At 41.7% G+C, this 14,333-nt stretch overlaps 1 protein-coding gene across 1 annotated transcript; it reads right to left on the bottom strand.

Moving 5' to 3' along the window:
* Window positions 1-6,840: 6,840 nt before the first annotated feature.
* LOC100338357 (probable inactive serine protease 58) lies at window positions 6,841-14,064 on the bottom strand. Its single transcript, XM_051835129.2, has 6 exons — window positions 13,990-14,064; window positions 13,775-13,867; window positions 12,898-13,048; window positions 11,198-11,448; window positions 7,530-7,675; window positions 6,841-7,084 (listed from the first exon to the last, which is right to left on the bottom strand). The coding sequence occupies exons 2-6, from the start codon at window positions 13,812-13,814 to the stop codon at window positions 6,935-6,937; spliced, it is 738 nt and encodes a 245-aa protein (XP_051691089.2). The 5' UTR covers window positions 13,815-13,867; window positions 13,990-14,064; the 3' UTR covers window positions 6,841-6,934.
* Window positions 14,065-14,333: the final 269 nt, after the last annotated feature.

The following is a 14,333-nucleotide window of genomic DNA, read 5'->3' as shown; positions in this document are numbered from 1 at the left end:
AACCACCCAATAGTGTATATTGTGTGTCTTACTTGTATTAAGACCTGCTCTTGCTGCTGGAGAGGTCTACAGTTAAAGACTACACTCCTTCCTCTCAGAGCATTTAGACCAGTGGGAGTGATAGGTATACAAGTAGACACTTAGAAAAGAAACCAATCAGAAGTAAAAATTGAGGTATGCCACAGAATAGGTGAAAATAGATTCAAAACACGTGTCTGCTCAAGAATTTATATCTAAAATGTATAAAGAAAACTAAAACTCAGTAATAAGAAAGCAAAGCCAATTTAAAAGTGGCTCCCAGAGCAGAGCATACATCTTACCAACTCCATTAGTCTGCTTGGGTTGCTACATAAGATACCATCGTCTGAGTGACGTAAACTACAGCATCTGTTTTCTCACAGTTCTGGGGGCCGGAAGCCCATGATAAGGGGTTGGAAATTCAGCTTCTGATGATGACTCTCTTCCTGGGTTGTTGGCAGCCAACTTCTTGCTATGTCCTCATATGGCGTTTCCTCTGGCAGGCAGAAAGACACACACACTACTCCTGACCCTAGGTCAAATGCTGGAAGTGATCCTGAAAAAGAAGAGTTCTGAAATAACTACTGCTGGGAATCACACAAGTGACTGACTTGGAGACTACCTGATTCTCAGTGAGTGCTGAAGACGGACTTTAAGAACTGTAAATGCCAGACACCCCAAGCCAAGATTATGAAGATTATGAAGATGATGATATGGAAGAAATGTAAGATATGGATTTCAAAAAATTTATGATAAGAATATTTAGAAGTTTTCAAAAACAAATGCTTGAGCTACAGAAATCCTTACTCGACAGGATCGAAAATCTCTCTTGTGAAAATGAAATCTTAAGGAGGAATCAAAATGAAACGCAGAAACTAGTAGAACAGGAAAGTGTGATAGTGAAGAGAAGTCAAAATGAAATGAAGAACTCAATAGATCAAATGACAAACACATTAGAGAGCCTTAACAACAGAGTCAGTGAAACAGAAGAGAGAATATCAGACTTAGAAGACAGAGAACAGGAAAGTATACAGTCAAACCAAAGAAAAGAAGAGGATATTAGAAATCTAAAAAATATTGTTGGGAATCTACAGGATACTATTAAAAAAACCAACATTCAGGTTATAGGAGTTCCTGAAGGTGTGGAGAGAGAGAAAGGATTAGAAGGCCATTTTAGTGAGATACTTGCAGAGAACTTCCAGGGTTTGGAGAAGGACGGAGACATCCAAGTACAGGAAGCTCATAGAACCCCCAATAAACATGACCAAAAGAGATCCTCACAATGACACATTGTAATCAAACTCACCACAGTGAAACATAAAGAAAAGATTCTAAAATGCGCAAGAGAGAAACGTCAGATTACTCTCAGAGGATCTCCAATTAGACTCACAGCAGACTTCTCATCAGAAACCCTACAGGCTAGGAGGGAATGGCAAGATATAGCCCAGGTACTAAGATAGAAAAACTGCCATCCCAGAATATTATATTCTGCAAAGCTCTCATTTGTGAATGAAGGTTAGTTCACTCAGCATGATGTTTTCCAGACTCCTCCATCTTGTTGCAAATGACCAGATTTCGTTGTTTTTGACTGCTGTTTAGTATTCTATAGAGTACATGTCCCATAATTTCTTTATGCAGTCTACTGTTGATGGGCATTTGGGTTGGTTCTAGGTCTTAGCTATTGTGAATTGAGCTGCAATAAACATCAATGTGCAGACAGCTTTTTTGTTTGCCAATTTAATTTCCTTTGAGTAAATTCCAAGGAGTGATATGGCTGGGTTGAATGGTATGGTTATATTCAGGTTTCTGAGGACTCTCCAGACTGATTTCCATAGTGGCTTAACCAATTTGCATTCCCCCCAACAGTGGGTTAGTGTCCCTTTTACCCCACATCCTCACCAGCATCTGTTGTCAGTAGATTTCTGAATGTGAGCCATTCTAACTGGGGTGAGGTGAAACCTCATTGTGGTTTTGATTTGCATTTCCCTGTTTGCTAGTGATCTTGAAGTGATATGGACACAGTGACTTGATCAGCCCTTGTCCTGACTGTTGATGTACAATTTAATACTTTATCCCTTTTAGTATTTTTTTTGTTCTAGTTAATACTATTGGTTGAACACTGTAATCAGCACACAATTATTCTTAGGTGTTTAAATTTAACTGAAAAGTGATCCCTGTTAAATATAAGAGTGGGAATAAGAGAGTGGGGAGATGTACAATTTGGGACATGCTCAATCGGACTTGCCCCAGATGGTGGAGTTAGAAATGTGCCAGGGGATTCCAATGCAATCCCATCAAGGTGGCATGTACCAATACCATCTCACTAGTCCAAGTGATCAATTTCAGTTCACAATTGATCACACTGATAGGTCTAAGAGTCAAAGGGATCACACAAACAAGACTAGTGTCTGTGAATACTAACTGATAAAATCAAAAAGGGAGAGAACGATCCATCATGGGCAGCAGGATACACAGCAGACTCAGAGAATGGCAGATGTCCTAAATAGCACTCTGGCCTCAGAATCAGCCCTTAAGGCATTCGGATCTGGCTGAAGAGCCCATGAGAGTATTTTAGGCATGGAAAGCCAAAACACTCTGGCAAAAAAAAAAAAAAAAACAAAAAAACAAAAAAACAAAAAACCACCACCTAAATGAAATAATCTCTGTGAGTGAGATCCCAGTGGAAAGAATGGGCCATCAAAGAAGGGAGGAGAGAACTTCCACTTTGACTAGGACCTTTTCTAAATAAGATCGAAGTTGGCAAACTCAAAAGGCTTCCATAGCCTTGACAACACATGACAGGAGCCTAGGGAGATTACTGATGCCATAAACAAGAGTGTCAATTTGTTAAGTCAACAACAGGAGTCACTGTGTACTTACTCCTCATGTAGGATCTCTGTCCTTAATGTGTTGTCCAATGTGAATTAATTCTATAACTAGTACTGAAACAGTATTTTACACTTTATGTTCTGTGTGGGTGCAAACTGATGAAATCTTTACTTAATATATACTAAATTGATCTTCTGTATATAAAGAGAATTGAAAATGAATCTTGATGTGAATGGAATGGGAGAGGGAGCAGGAGATGGAGGGTTGAGGGTGGGAGGGAAGTTATGGGGTGGTGGAAAGCCATTGTAATTTATAAACTGTACTTTGGAAATTTATATTTACTAAATAAAAGTTAAAAAAAGAAAGAGTCCATAAAAAAAGAACTGTAAATGATCAATTGAGCCTTTTTATTGAAAAAAATAACTCTTTCATAATTGCAGATGTGACCCTTTAAGAGGGCACTGACACACTAGACAGTGTATCGGAGGTAGGAAACCAAGGGAATGGGCATAAGGCTGTGAGAGAAGACCTCAGAGGTGTTTGTAGTTTGTTTGGAAAGAGACCTAAAAGGAAAAGATGCACATATTCCATGAATTTACCCGCATATATGGATTTGAGAACCAATATGATCTGGTGTATGTGCCAGTTATGCCAATACCTATTTATTTATGTATTTATTTTGCTTTAGAAGAAGAGGATAAACATCCAGGCTAAGAGGATATCCAAGAACCAACCTGTTATAAGTCTGCAGACACTCTGAGTTTGCTTTCTTCCCCATGGGATGGAACTCCAAACGTCTTTTTCTTTCCACAGTCTGTTTTACATGTTTTCCCATCTCACTGACTCTCTGTCCATTTTGGCTTTTTAAAAAATTTTCATTTTATTTGAAAGGCAGAGAAAAAGAGACAGAGATCATCCATCCATCTATTGATTCATTTCTTTTTTTATTTGTATTTATTGACAAACAAAAATTATACATATTTATGGGATACAATATAGTATTTTGATACATGCATACATTTTAATGATCAAATTAGGATAATTAGCATCCATTGGTTCATATATTCAAGATTTCTTTGTAATGTGAACATTGAAAAGTCTTTCTTCTAGTTATTTAAAAAAGTGCCATATGTTATTGTTAAATATTATTACCCTACTGTGCAATAGAACACCAATAGGATTGTTTTTAACACAAAGAAAGAAAATACCTTTTAATTCAATAAAAGCAAACCTTTCTGAGGTTTAATTTACATTTTTTGCGAAAAGTAACTTTGAAGAAGAACCCAAGAAAGGTGTATCTTTTGCGTGCCCTTAGACATTACTATAGCTTATGAGACATAGATACTTCATTTTATACATTAAAACAAGATAGATCTTTGCAAACAATTTTAGTATTAACTCTCATGATCCAACTCTTTGAGGACAGAGGTCCTGCTTGGGAAGTTAGTGCATAGTGACTCCTGCTGTTTATTTAACAACTAACACTCTTATGTACAATGTCAGTGATAACCCAAGGCTCTTCACATGATCTGCCTTGACTGTGGAAGCCTTTTGAATCCACAAACTCTGTCAAGTATTTAGACAAGGCCATATGCAAAGTGGAAGTTCTCTCCTCCCTTCAGAGAAAAGTACCTCCTTCTTTGATGACCACTTCTTTCTGTTGGGGTCTCATCCACAGAGATCCTTCATGTGGGGCATTTTATGCCACAGTGTCTTGGCTTTCCATGCTTGAAGTGTGTGCATGGGTTTTTCTGTAGACCAGAATACCTTGAGTGCTGATTCTGAGGTCAGAGTACTATTTAAAGTGACCGTCATTCTATGAGTCTGCTTGCAGTAGCCAGGGCTGAACCAGGGCCAAAGCCAAGAGCCTCTAACTCAATCCAAGTTCCTCATTTAGGGGGTGGAAACCAAAGCATTTGAGACTGTTAGGGTGCATATCAACAGAAAACTGGATTGGCAGTAGCTGCAACAAACACCAAGCACTCTGATATGGGAGCTGGATGTTCCAAGTGGCAAATTAACTTCTGTGCCACTTGTGTGTTCTTTTTTGCCTTTTTAGCAGAGGACCCCCATGTCACATTGCCCCTTTCCTGCCTGTTTCTCCATGGTCCCCCATGTGACACTCTGAACCCCAACGTCTAGGTCACTAGAGTCTATTTAACTCTACTGCAGCTGTGTTGGCCAGTGGACTGGGATATTCTGTGTCTCCCGACCCTGTGTCAGTGTGAGAAAAACGCTGAGCACCTGGCACAGCTCTTCTCAGGAGCAAAGGGTCTTTCCAAAGCCTGAAGCAGCTACCCATAAGTACTGGACTGCAGGTAGCATCTGAGTTCCACATCTTTTTCTCCAGTTTCCTTCCGGCTAGAAATGACTGCCTCCATGCCCTTCAAGGATCTCAAAAATGGCATACCGCACATCTCCTGATATGCAACTATGATCTCCCCCTTTTGCACACAAAATCACTGGTTCTTCTCAGATTATCTTTGGAGATTACTGTTTGCCCAGTTGCCCAAGTCAGAAACTTGGGCATTACCGCTGATGTCTCCCATTCTTTTTCTTCTCACAGTTGTTACATCAGAGTCTTGTGGGTTCTGCTTCCTCAGCAGCTCTCAACTCAGAAGTCTGATGATGTTTTATTTCCCATAATGGCTTTAATGGCATGCTATTCAATGTCTACAAGAGGAGAATCCAAATTCCTTTGTAGAGTAGGTCAGCCCTTCTCTGCATGTAACCTTGGCTCACACACATAAAACATGTTTATTAAAGTTTTTTTCTGCACCTGTGGATGTTTTTTCCCTCAATTATTGTTTATTTGCATATATTTTCCAGAAAACATGCTACACTTTTATATACTTTTCTATCCTCCCATAGTTTGTCCACCTCTTTTTTAAAGAGATTTATTTATTTGAAAGTCAGAGTTACATAGAGAGAGAAGGAGAGGCAGAGAGAGAGAGAGAGAGATTTCCCATCCACTGGTTCACTCCCCAATTGACTGCAGTGGCTGGAGCTGCACAATCTGAAGCAAGGAGCCAGAAGCTTCCTCTGGGTCTCCCATGCAGATACATGGGCCCAAGGACTTGGGACATTTTCTACTGCTTTCCCACGCCATAGCAGAGAGCTGGATCGGAAGTGGAGCAGCCGGGACAAGAACCGGTGCCCATATGGGATGCCAGCACTACAGGCGGTGGCTTTACCTGCTTTGCCACAGTGCCAGCCCCTGTCCACCTCTTTGATGCTACTTTTCCCCCTGATTCTGCCATCCTGTAGGTTTGGTTTTATGATTTCATGGAGCTTATTTCTGATAACCATTATAGAAATTGTCACAAAGTATTCTGCAGTTGGCCCTTGAGCAATATGGGGCGCAGACACTTCTGCATAGTTGAAAATTCATGTATAATTTTTGATACCCTAATAATGCAATAGGTGGCGGCTATGAAATTAACATAGTAGTGCATTCTGTACTACAGTCATTTTATACAATTACGTTTTAATACTGCACATTTATATTTGTTTTCATTCCTCTCTACTGGGAATGGTGCCATGGACATTGTGTGTTTGCGTGCATATATTTTGAGAAGTTCTAGCTTTTTATAATAAACCCATTTATATTTTAAGGTAGTAAGTGATAATGTAGACTATCTACATATATTTTATGATATACCTAGCTTCTTAATTTTTTAAATATATATTGGCTATGGGTTTCATCTGTGAGGTTTTCCAGATTGTTGCAAATCTCCAAAAATAAGAAAACAGAAACAAATATGCATTTAAGTGCACCTTTGTCATTCAATTCTGTGCTGTTCAAATAAGTGTAATTAGCTAGCCAATGACAAAGACCATATTCTATTCATTCATGTATCCCTAGCAAATGCAGCACTTATTAGCAGCTGGCAATTAAAACAAATTTTTAAAGAGTGGACAAATTGTTGGGATGTTGTTAAATTTCTCATCACTCTTGGAACTTGCATGATAAAAAGAGTGGAAGTCATGGTATAGGTTCTGTCAGTTTTTATTGATGCTTTCTCGTTGGATCTATTGTGGGAATCATGAAGAGATGACTTTGAGCGTATGGGAGAACAGGGGCGTCTCAGTTTTTACTCATGATTGCCATGATCCATCTTGCGTAGGGATGAATTTCTGTAAAGAAACCTTCACTTCCTAGGATGATACTGCCTTTGGCCCAAGACAAGATTCCCTGCAGCCTCCCATTGCAGATGGCTGGCGCCGCTGGTACTTCCTGCCAGAGAGGACAAAGGAGAGGTCAATATGGCTTTGTCCTCATGGAACAAGAGCATAAGAAGAAATGCCAAGAACTGATGTATTGCTGCAGCAAAACCATTCCAAGGTATGGACCTATTTTTCTTAAAAGGAGACAACCCTCTCTTCACATCCACAGAGGTCTTACCTCTTTGTTCAAGATTGACTCAACCTGAGTACAAACAAAAGGGAAGGGGTAGGTGGCTCCAGTTCAAATCTCTCCCACATTAAAAGCATGGAGGAATATTCATTAAATAAAAGTTAAAAAAAAAACCTGCATTATACTTCTCACAAGAAAAAAAAAAAAAGCATGGAGGAGGAATGAATTCCAAGCCCAGAGACTGAAGGGAGAGGGGAAAGGGGCCTCAGCTCTGTGCTCCTTCTGCCGTGTCTGCCTGTCTCCCTGTGGGAGGAAGCAGCAATACCTTAATATCAGATATGGGAATCAGAGGTTTGCCCATACACATGATGTTCAAAGTCATGTCTTGTTGCTGTTTTTGGAGTACATTCAGGCATTCTTGTGTGGGAAGCGCATGTTCGTTTATCCATGTCAAGATGTCAGCGTCACTGTCTGTGGGAAACAGAAGACGAGTGAGCTCTAGTTACCCTCCTCATCACAGGTGATTTTGTGACAATCCCCCGTTTTGTAAATAAATTCATCCCTGAGACTATCCAACACAGGTCATGGCAGAACTCCATCCTTGCTAACGTTCCCAGGTCAGAATCTTTCTGTCAGTGACGTGAATTCCTAAATCCTGCTTCATCGGTCGCCAGGTCTGTCACTGTGTTGTTCCCATGCATGATCTGTAAACCTTTTAAATAACTGTGGGAAGACTGTGTGGCACCACAAGGAGAAAGACCGTAACAAGGCCATTGTCCCCAGAATCCCCCTTCCACTTTGGGGCATCTAATTCATCATTTTTACATTTAATTATAAAGGGAGAGACTATATTTTTCTGTGTACATAGCTGCTTTTATTTAAACAGCTTATCAATGGTTTCTCTGGGAGTGTAAGTGTATGTATGCAGATAGATGTAATATTTCCCTCACGGATCAGTTCATTCGTCTTCGTCAGACAATTGCTCTTATACCAGCGACTTCAGGATGCAGAGGCTGTTATTAAGGTATGCTGTAATGTTCATCTCTGATAGAGAGCGTCAAGGAGGAAGGAAACCAGAGACTTGACCAGAGATTGCTGGAGTTAAGCCAAGTGTCACTTACAGATGGATACGTATGCATTTCCAGTCAAGCGCCCTCAACTAGGTTAGACCAGAAAAGGTCAGGTCATTAAGAGAAAGAGATGGGGCCAGCACTGTGGCATAGTGGGCTAAGCCTCTGCCTGTGTCACCGGCATCCCAAACGGGCACTGGTTCTAGTCCCAGCTGCTTCTCTTCCAATCCAGCTCTCTGCTGTGGCCTGGGAAAGCAGTAGAAGATGGCCTAAGTGCTTGGGTCACTGCACCTGCATGGGAGACCTGGAAGAAGCTCCTGGCTTCGGATCAGTGCAGCTCTGGCCGTTGTGACCATTTGGGGAGTGAACCAGCGGATGGAAAACCTTTCTCTCTGTCTCTACCTCTCTCTGTAACTCTATCTCCACATAAATAACTAAAATCTTTTTTGGGGGGATTATGTTCATTTGTAATTTTAAAAAACATTTATTTATTTATTTTGAAAACTCAGAATTAACAAAGAGAGAGGGCGAGTCAGACAGAGAGGGAGAAGAGAGATCTTCGAGCCATTTGGTTCCGCCCCGATGGCTGCAATGGTTAGTGCTGACCAGAAGCCAGCAACTTTACCTGGGTCTCCTACATGGATGGCAGGGGCCCAAACACTTGGGTCATTTTCAGTTGCTTTTCCCAGGCTATTAGCAGAGAGCTAGATCAGAAATGGAGCAGCCAGGACACGAACTGGTGCCCATATGGGATGACTGCATTGCAATCTGTGGTTTTACTTGTTACATCACAAAGCCGGTTCCCAGTTTGAAATTTTATGGGAACTAAGTCAAGTGTAACAAGTTATGTAAAAGTAGCTTAACTTACTTGAAAGAATGAATTCCCAATAAATGTTGGGAGTTCTGCATCAGAGAATTTAGGGGTTTAACCCGTCACTATGATTCTGACATGCAGAGCCTACATAATAAAACTTTCATTTTCAGATGGTATGTAATCAATTATTTGGTAACATATGAAGTGATCACTTTAAATAAGATGTACAAAGACAAATATCATAGAAACTGCAATTTATTCACAATATACATTCATTTAAATTTCCAGGCACTTTGTTTATAAATTGAAAAATAAAGTTGCAAAATACTGAGAACATGCAAGTTTCCACTTGATATTTCTGTTTTTATTAAATTGGTGAATTTTAAAAGTTCCCCTTTTGTTTCTTTTTACAAAACAGATAAATTGAAATTTTATGGGAACTAAATTAAGATAAGTGCCAAAAGCAGGATTTAAACCTGATTAATAGATACAGGACAACTTGTCTCAGAGAACACAGCTTTAGCAAGCCAGTAAACCAATTTTATCCCATCGCTTCATTTTCAAATAAATAAATAAATAAATATTTATTTGAAAGGCAGAGAGGATGAGGTGAAAGAGGAGGAGGTGGAAGAGGAGGAGGAGGTGGGAGAGGTGGAGGAGGAGGAGGTGAAAAGATATTTGCTAATTTACTCCCCAAACGGCTACAGTGGCCAGGGCTAGGCCAGGCTCAAGCCAAGTGCATGGAATTCCATCCGGGTCTCCCACATGGGTGGCAGGGACTCAAGTACTTGACCCATCATCCCCTGTTTTACTAGCACGTTCGCAGGGAGCTGGATTGGAAGCAGAGCAGCCTGGACTTGAACACGCACTCTGATATGGAATCCCAGCATTACAGGCAGCAGCTTAGCTCCCTTGGCCACAATGCTGGCCCAGCCCATTCCTTCTTAAAACTTGTCATTCAGGTATAAACGTCCTCTAATAAATGTATCTCAAAGTGCCAGCCAGGAAATAATCATGTTTCTGCATATGTAACCCACGTATGCCTCTGAAGTCCTCCCATCCTAAACTCCAAGCTCTCTACAGCTCCATGAACTCACCAGCTTATGCTGTGCCCAGTGGTACTGAGCCTGGTCAGAACTGTTCTGCCTTCCTACAATAAGCAATAGATTTAATTTCACCATTTTATTTCAGATGTCATGTGGTAGTTCTGTCATCCTTTGAAGATACCTGAAGAGGGCATGATTCGTTAGCCCCATTAAGTAACAGCCAACAGGGACCAACAGATGCATTACAAATCTACTTCCTTTTAAAGCCCCTTGACCAAGCAGGTTGCTGCAGGCAGCAGCTCTCTGAGCTCATTCCGACTCGAGCTCACAGGGGAGCAGGATGTGTGTCTACAGCATGGGCAGTGACCATGTTTTCCAGGAGGTATGTCAAGCCAGAGGGTCACCAGCAATGTCATAATAACCAGCTGACTTCACAATGAACCTGCCAAGTCTCCACATCTGAGTGGGCACTCTTGGTTGCAGCAGGACAATAGCCCTCACCCTATGGAAACTGCCCTGTTGACAGAACAAGTGATTCCCTCACCGTCTTCCCTCCTGCCAGGCTCCGTGGGAATGATTCACCATGTCTCTGCACAGGGGTGGTGTTCCTGTGGTAGGGGGTGCAAGCATCTTTTTATTTTTTATTTTTGCCTCATCATATCATGTATATATTGCTTTTCTTTTCTCCACTGCTCTTACTTTAATTGAATGGTGGGGTTTCAGGGACTGTCAGTGTGTAAGTCACCCATCCACAGGATGTCTTAATACTCTCTTTGGGAGTGAGGACTTCTAATGTCTCTACCTTTATCTGAGCTGCATTCCCCAGGCCTTGGTGTTGAGTGCTCTAGAGATATTACTCTAGTTCCCTGCTCCATTTGTGGTGTCAAGTTGGCTGCCATACATAAGTTTCTTTGAATGTTATGGCTGACCTCCAGTCCTTGTATAAGATTCCTCGATGGTTGATGACGTTATCTCATAGTAGTTGTTTCCAACAAGTATATCTCAGCACTTTTTTCACATCTCCATCACCCCCAGCATGAAGAGTACAAAGTCAAATACTTACTATTTCTATATTCATTCCAGATCCAGGTTGGGATAAAGCAGGAATCATTGTATGGCATGGGTTCCATGGCTATGGCTATAGTTCCCACATCACTGTTGATATCAGCAGCCTTGGAGAGTTTTATCATCATCAGATCATTTTTGAGGTATTTTGCATCAAATTCGGGGTGGGGTACAGTTAACGAGTAATTCCGTGTTTGTTCTTTCTTATTTTTGATGCTTGGTTGAATAACTCCCAGTCGGATATTAATACTTTGAAAGAGAGAAGGCAGAAGAGATGGAAAGGAATGTCAGGTTGCAAGAAATACCAGAGATCACCTTTTCCAATTATATTTCTTTACCATAAAACTGAAGGGACCTCCTCTGCTTATAAAATAATAATAGTTGCAGGATTAGGGTAAGCACATGCATATGTAAAGCCCGACATGATGTATGGAGCATTGAGAAATCTCTCAAAGCAGTCGAGTTACCGAGATTTGGGTAATCTTAGTTAGCAGGTGCCAGAGGTGGCACCACAATCCATGCCTGCGCAGTTCTTTGTCTGTTCTACACTGCCTCAAGCAAATCTGGAGCAAGCCTATAGTCACCATTGTTTATGGATAGGTAGGGCCTTTCCCTGCTGTTCTAGGCGAAATCATTGTATTTGCCATGTGTTGCCTACATTTAACAGAACCTCACAAGAGTAAGGAACCAATTTATCAGTTCTCCAAATTACCATCTCCCATTGTATTCCCTGGAAAACTTCAGATCCTCCCACTTCCACTGCCAACATACACACGAGTCACTCCCTGCCAAAAGCAGTTCCTGTGATGGGTACGGATGAGAGAAAGGATCCGTGATTGGGAGACAGGAACTGCCTTTAATTCCTGGCTATTTCCAAAAAGGCACAGAGCAGGAGTTCAGTCGTGCTTGAGCATCAAGATGACTAAGAGTTGTGATGTTGAAATGAGTTTTGTACTCAAGATACTCCTCAAACTTTGAATAGATCTCATTCACTCACATACTCCCACATAGGGCAGGAACCCTGACATCTGCAAGGAACTGTGTTATTGTGTGCAGTAATCCTTTGTCCTTCCACTGTTACCCACATTATATAGCTTCTGCCTAATTCTTCATCTTATCCCGGAAATACCCTCCCTACTAAATATGCTCAGGCAACACTGACCTCCTGGCTATTATTATAGGGATGTTATTATTCCTGTACCCTGGAAAATATCTCCAGGCTTTCTTCTTCTGCCTGTCTCCTCTTCCTGTTAATCTCCCTGTTCAGAGAAGACTGCCATGACCAGCCTAACTAAAGCAGAACTCTTGCTTCATTCTCATATATTACAGCTTAACAGTCATTTTCATCCTTTGTTTTTGGCCATTTATTTGCTTTGGCTTTCTTTATCTACTACAATGCAAGCTCCATAAAGAAACACATATTTCTTTCTTGTTTCCTCATTTTTTTTCAGTCTCTTTCTGTACAGTTCAATAAGTATTTGTTGAGGAATGCATGTAATTTATTCTCCATGACAGTCTTTGGACACCTATGAATCCTTTCTTAAACTACCCAAATGTGTTCTGTTTGCCATCTGGAAGAAGACTTTCCCTCCTCCTGGATCTTCCGATCTCATTAACAACATACTGAAATGCTTGGCCAGATCTACTTCGTTTGAATAGATTCCTCCAAGCTCCTAAGACAAACAACAAGGTACTTACGGCAAGGAGCAGTGAGCAGCCGTCAATACCCACTCTGGGTGGATAAGAGACCCTACACAGGGTCCTGACTTGGACTGGAGATAGACCAGGTACGGAATAGTAAATCCTGCCGAGTGTGGCTTTTCTATAAGGTTATTGTCCAGAGTGGCCCCTGGAGAAGAAAGAGGTCATAGGTAGAAAGAGAGACAAACAATTCAAGAGACCAGAACTGACTGTGATAGTTTTCTGTAACCTGTTTTCAAAGCTAAAATCAAGTTCTTTTTGACATTTTTAAAAATCAGAGGAAATCATGCATGACACCCCAAGCTACACATTTTCAGGAAACTGACAACTGTCTTTGGTTGAGATGGAGACTAACTCAAAAGCTCATCACCCAGGGATCAAACTCTGGCCATGCTATGTATTACTTTAAAAACATTTTAGATATTAAATTTGGCTAAGAATGGGGGTAGAAAATCGAATGCTGCCTCACTCTGGTAGCGAAAGGAATGGAAATCTCGGGGCTTCCCAAGTCCCCAGCCTTGCCCATTCTCCTTTCCAGGGCTGATGACCTCCAACGGTCACTGCCCTGGCAAAGAGCCGTGCAGTTGTGCTAGAAAGTGGCAGCTTGGGAATTACAGATCAAGAGGTTGGCCGCAGCATCGCAGGCGAGAGAGAGGCACGGGCGGTGTCCTGGCATGCTCTCCAGACGCAGAGAGGCTGAGGGAGCCTGTCGGTCCCTGGGCATTGAGCACGCTCCCTCTGTTCTGATATTTGATGATTTTGAAAACGCTCTCCCCTCCCTGTCTGTCTTAGTTGGCAGGCTGCTTGTCTTTCCAACCCTTCATCTACTACCCTGAGTCTCACCCCAGGCAGACCCAAGGCCCCAGACTCTCACCAGCTGCAGACAAGAGAATGAGCATGAAGTGGCCCTTCATGGCAGGCCGCAGTATGGCCAGCCACAGATGAGTGGATCACGCCGTGAGCAGTTCTTGAGGAGAACAGGTAGGGAAGAAACACCAGTGCAGGGAGAGGAGAGAAAGGAGGAATTCGTCAATGTCTTCAAACCAGTTTGTATCAAGACCTGAATAGATAAGCGCAGCTGGGAGCTACCTCCGTGTGGGTGAAAGAGAGAAACACACAGGCCAACCCAAGGTCCTGTGGTCTCCTCTCTGATCCTGAAAGTCCCTGCAAGAGCATTATATATTTGCTGACCCACTCTGGCCCCTTCTGTGACGTGGTCTGACTCTGTTGTCCCCTCCTCCCTTTGTGACTTTAAGCTTAACTCCTTAAGCTCCTCTCTCCTAGACGTCCTCTGCTCTTCCCAGAGACCTGCAGATTGGGGTAAAAACACATTTAACACACTTTTGCCTTTTTTCTTTTCTCCTCCTTCTAGAGATCAAGAAGTTGTGGTCCCCATGGAAGGCAGTGGCAAAATCAGAACTCAAATCTAAGTC

This window comes from Oryctolagus cuniculus, chromosome 3 (genome assembly GCF_964237555.1).
Source record: "Oryctolagus cuniculus chromosome 3, mOryCun1.1, whole genome shotgun sequence".
NCBI classification, from domain to species: domain Eukaryota; kingdom Metazoa; phylum Chordata; class Mammalia; order Lagomorpha; family Leporidae; genus Oryctolagus; species Oryctolagus cuniculus.
Note: the sequence above shows the minus strand (reverse complement) of the source record. Positions and strands in the feature narration are given on the sequence as shown.

Excerpts from the sequence above, each read along its gene's own strand:
- LOC100338357 (XM_051835129.2), bottom strand. The coding sequence starts at position 13,814 with ATGAAGGGCCACTTCATGCTCATTCTCTTGTCTGCAGCTG. Across the intron at positions 7,676-11,197 it reads CTGGAATGAATATAGAAATA|ACAGTGACGCTGACATCTTG; the intron begins GTAAGTATTTGA and ends TGTTTCCCACAG. Across the intron at positions 7,085-7,529 it reads TTCCCATATCTGATATTAAG|GAAGTACCAGCGGCGCCAGC; the intron begins GTATTGCTGCTT and ends CCTCTCTGGCAG.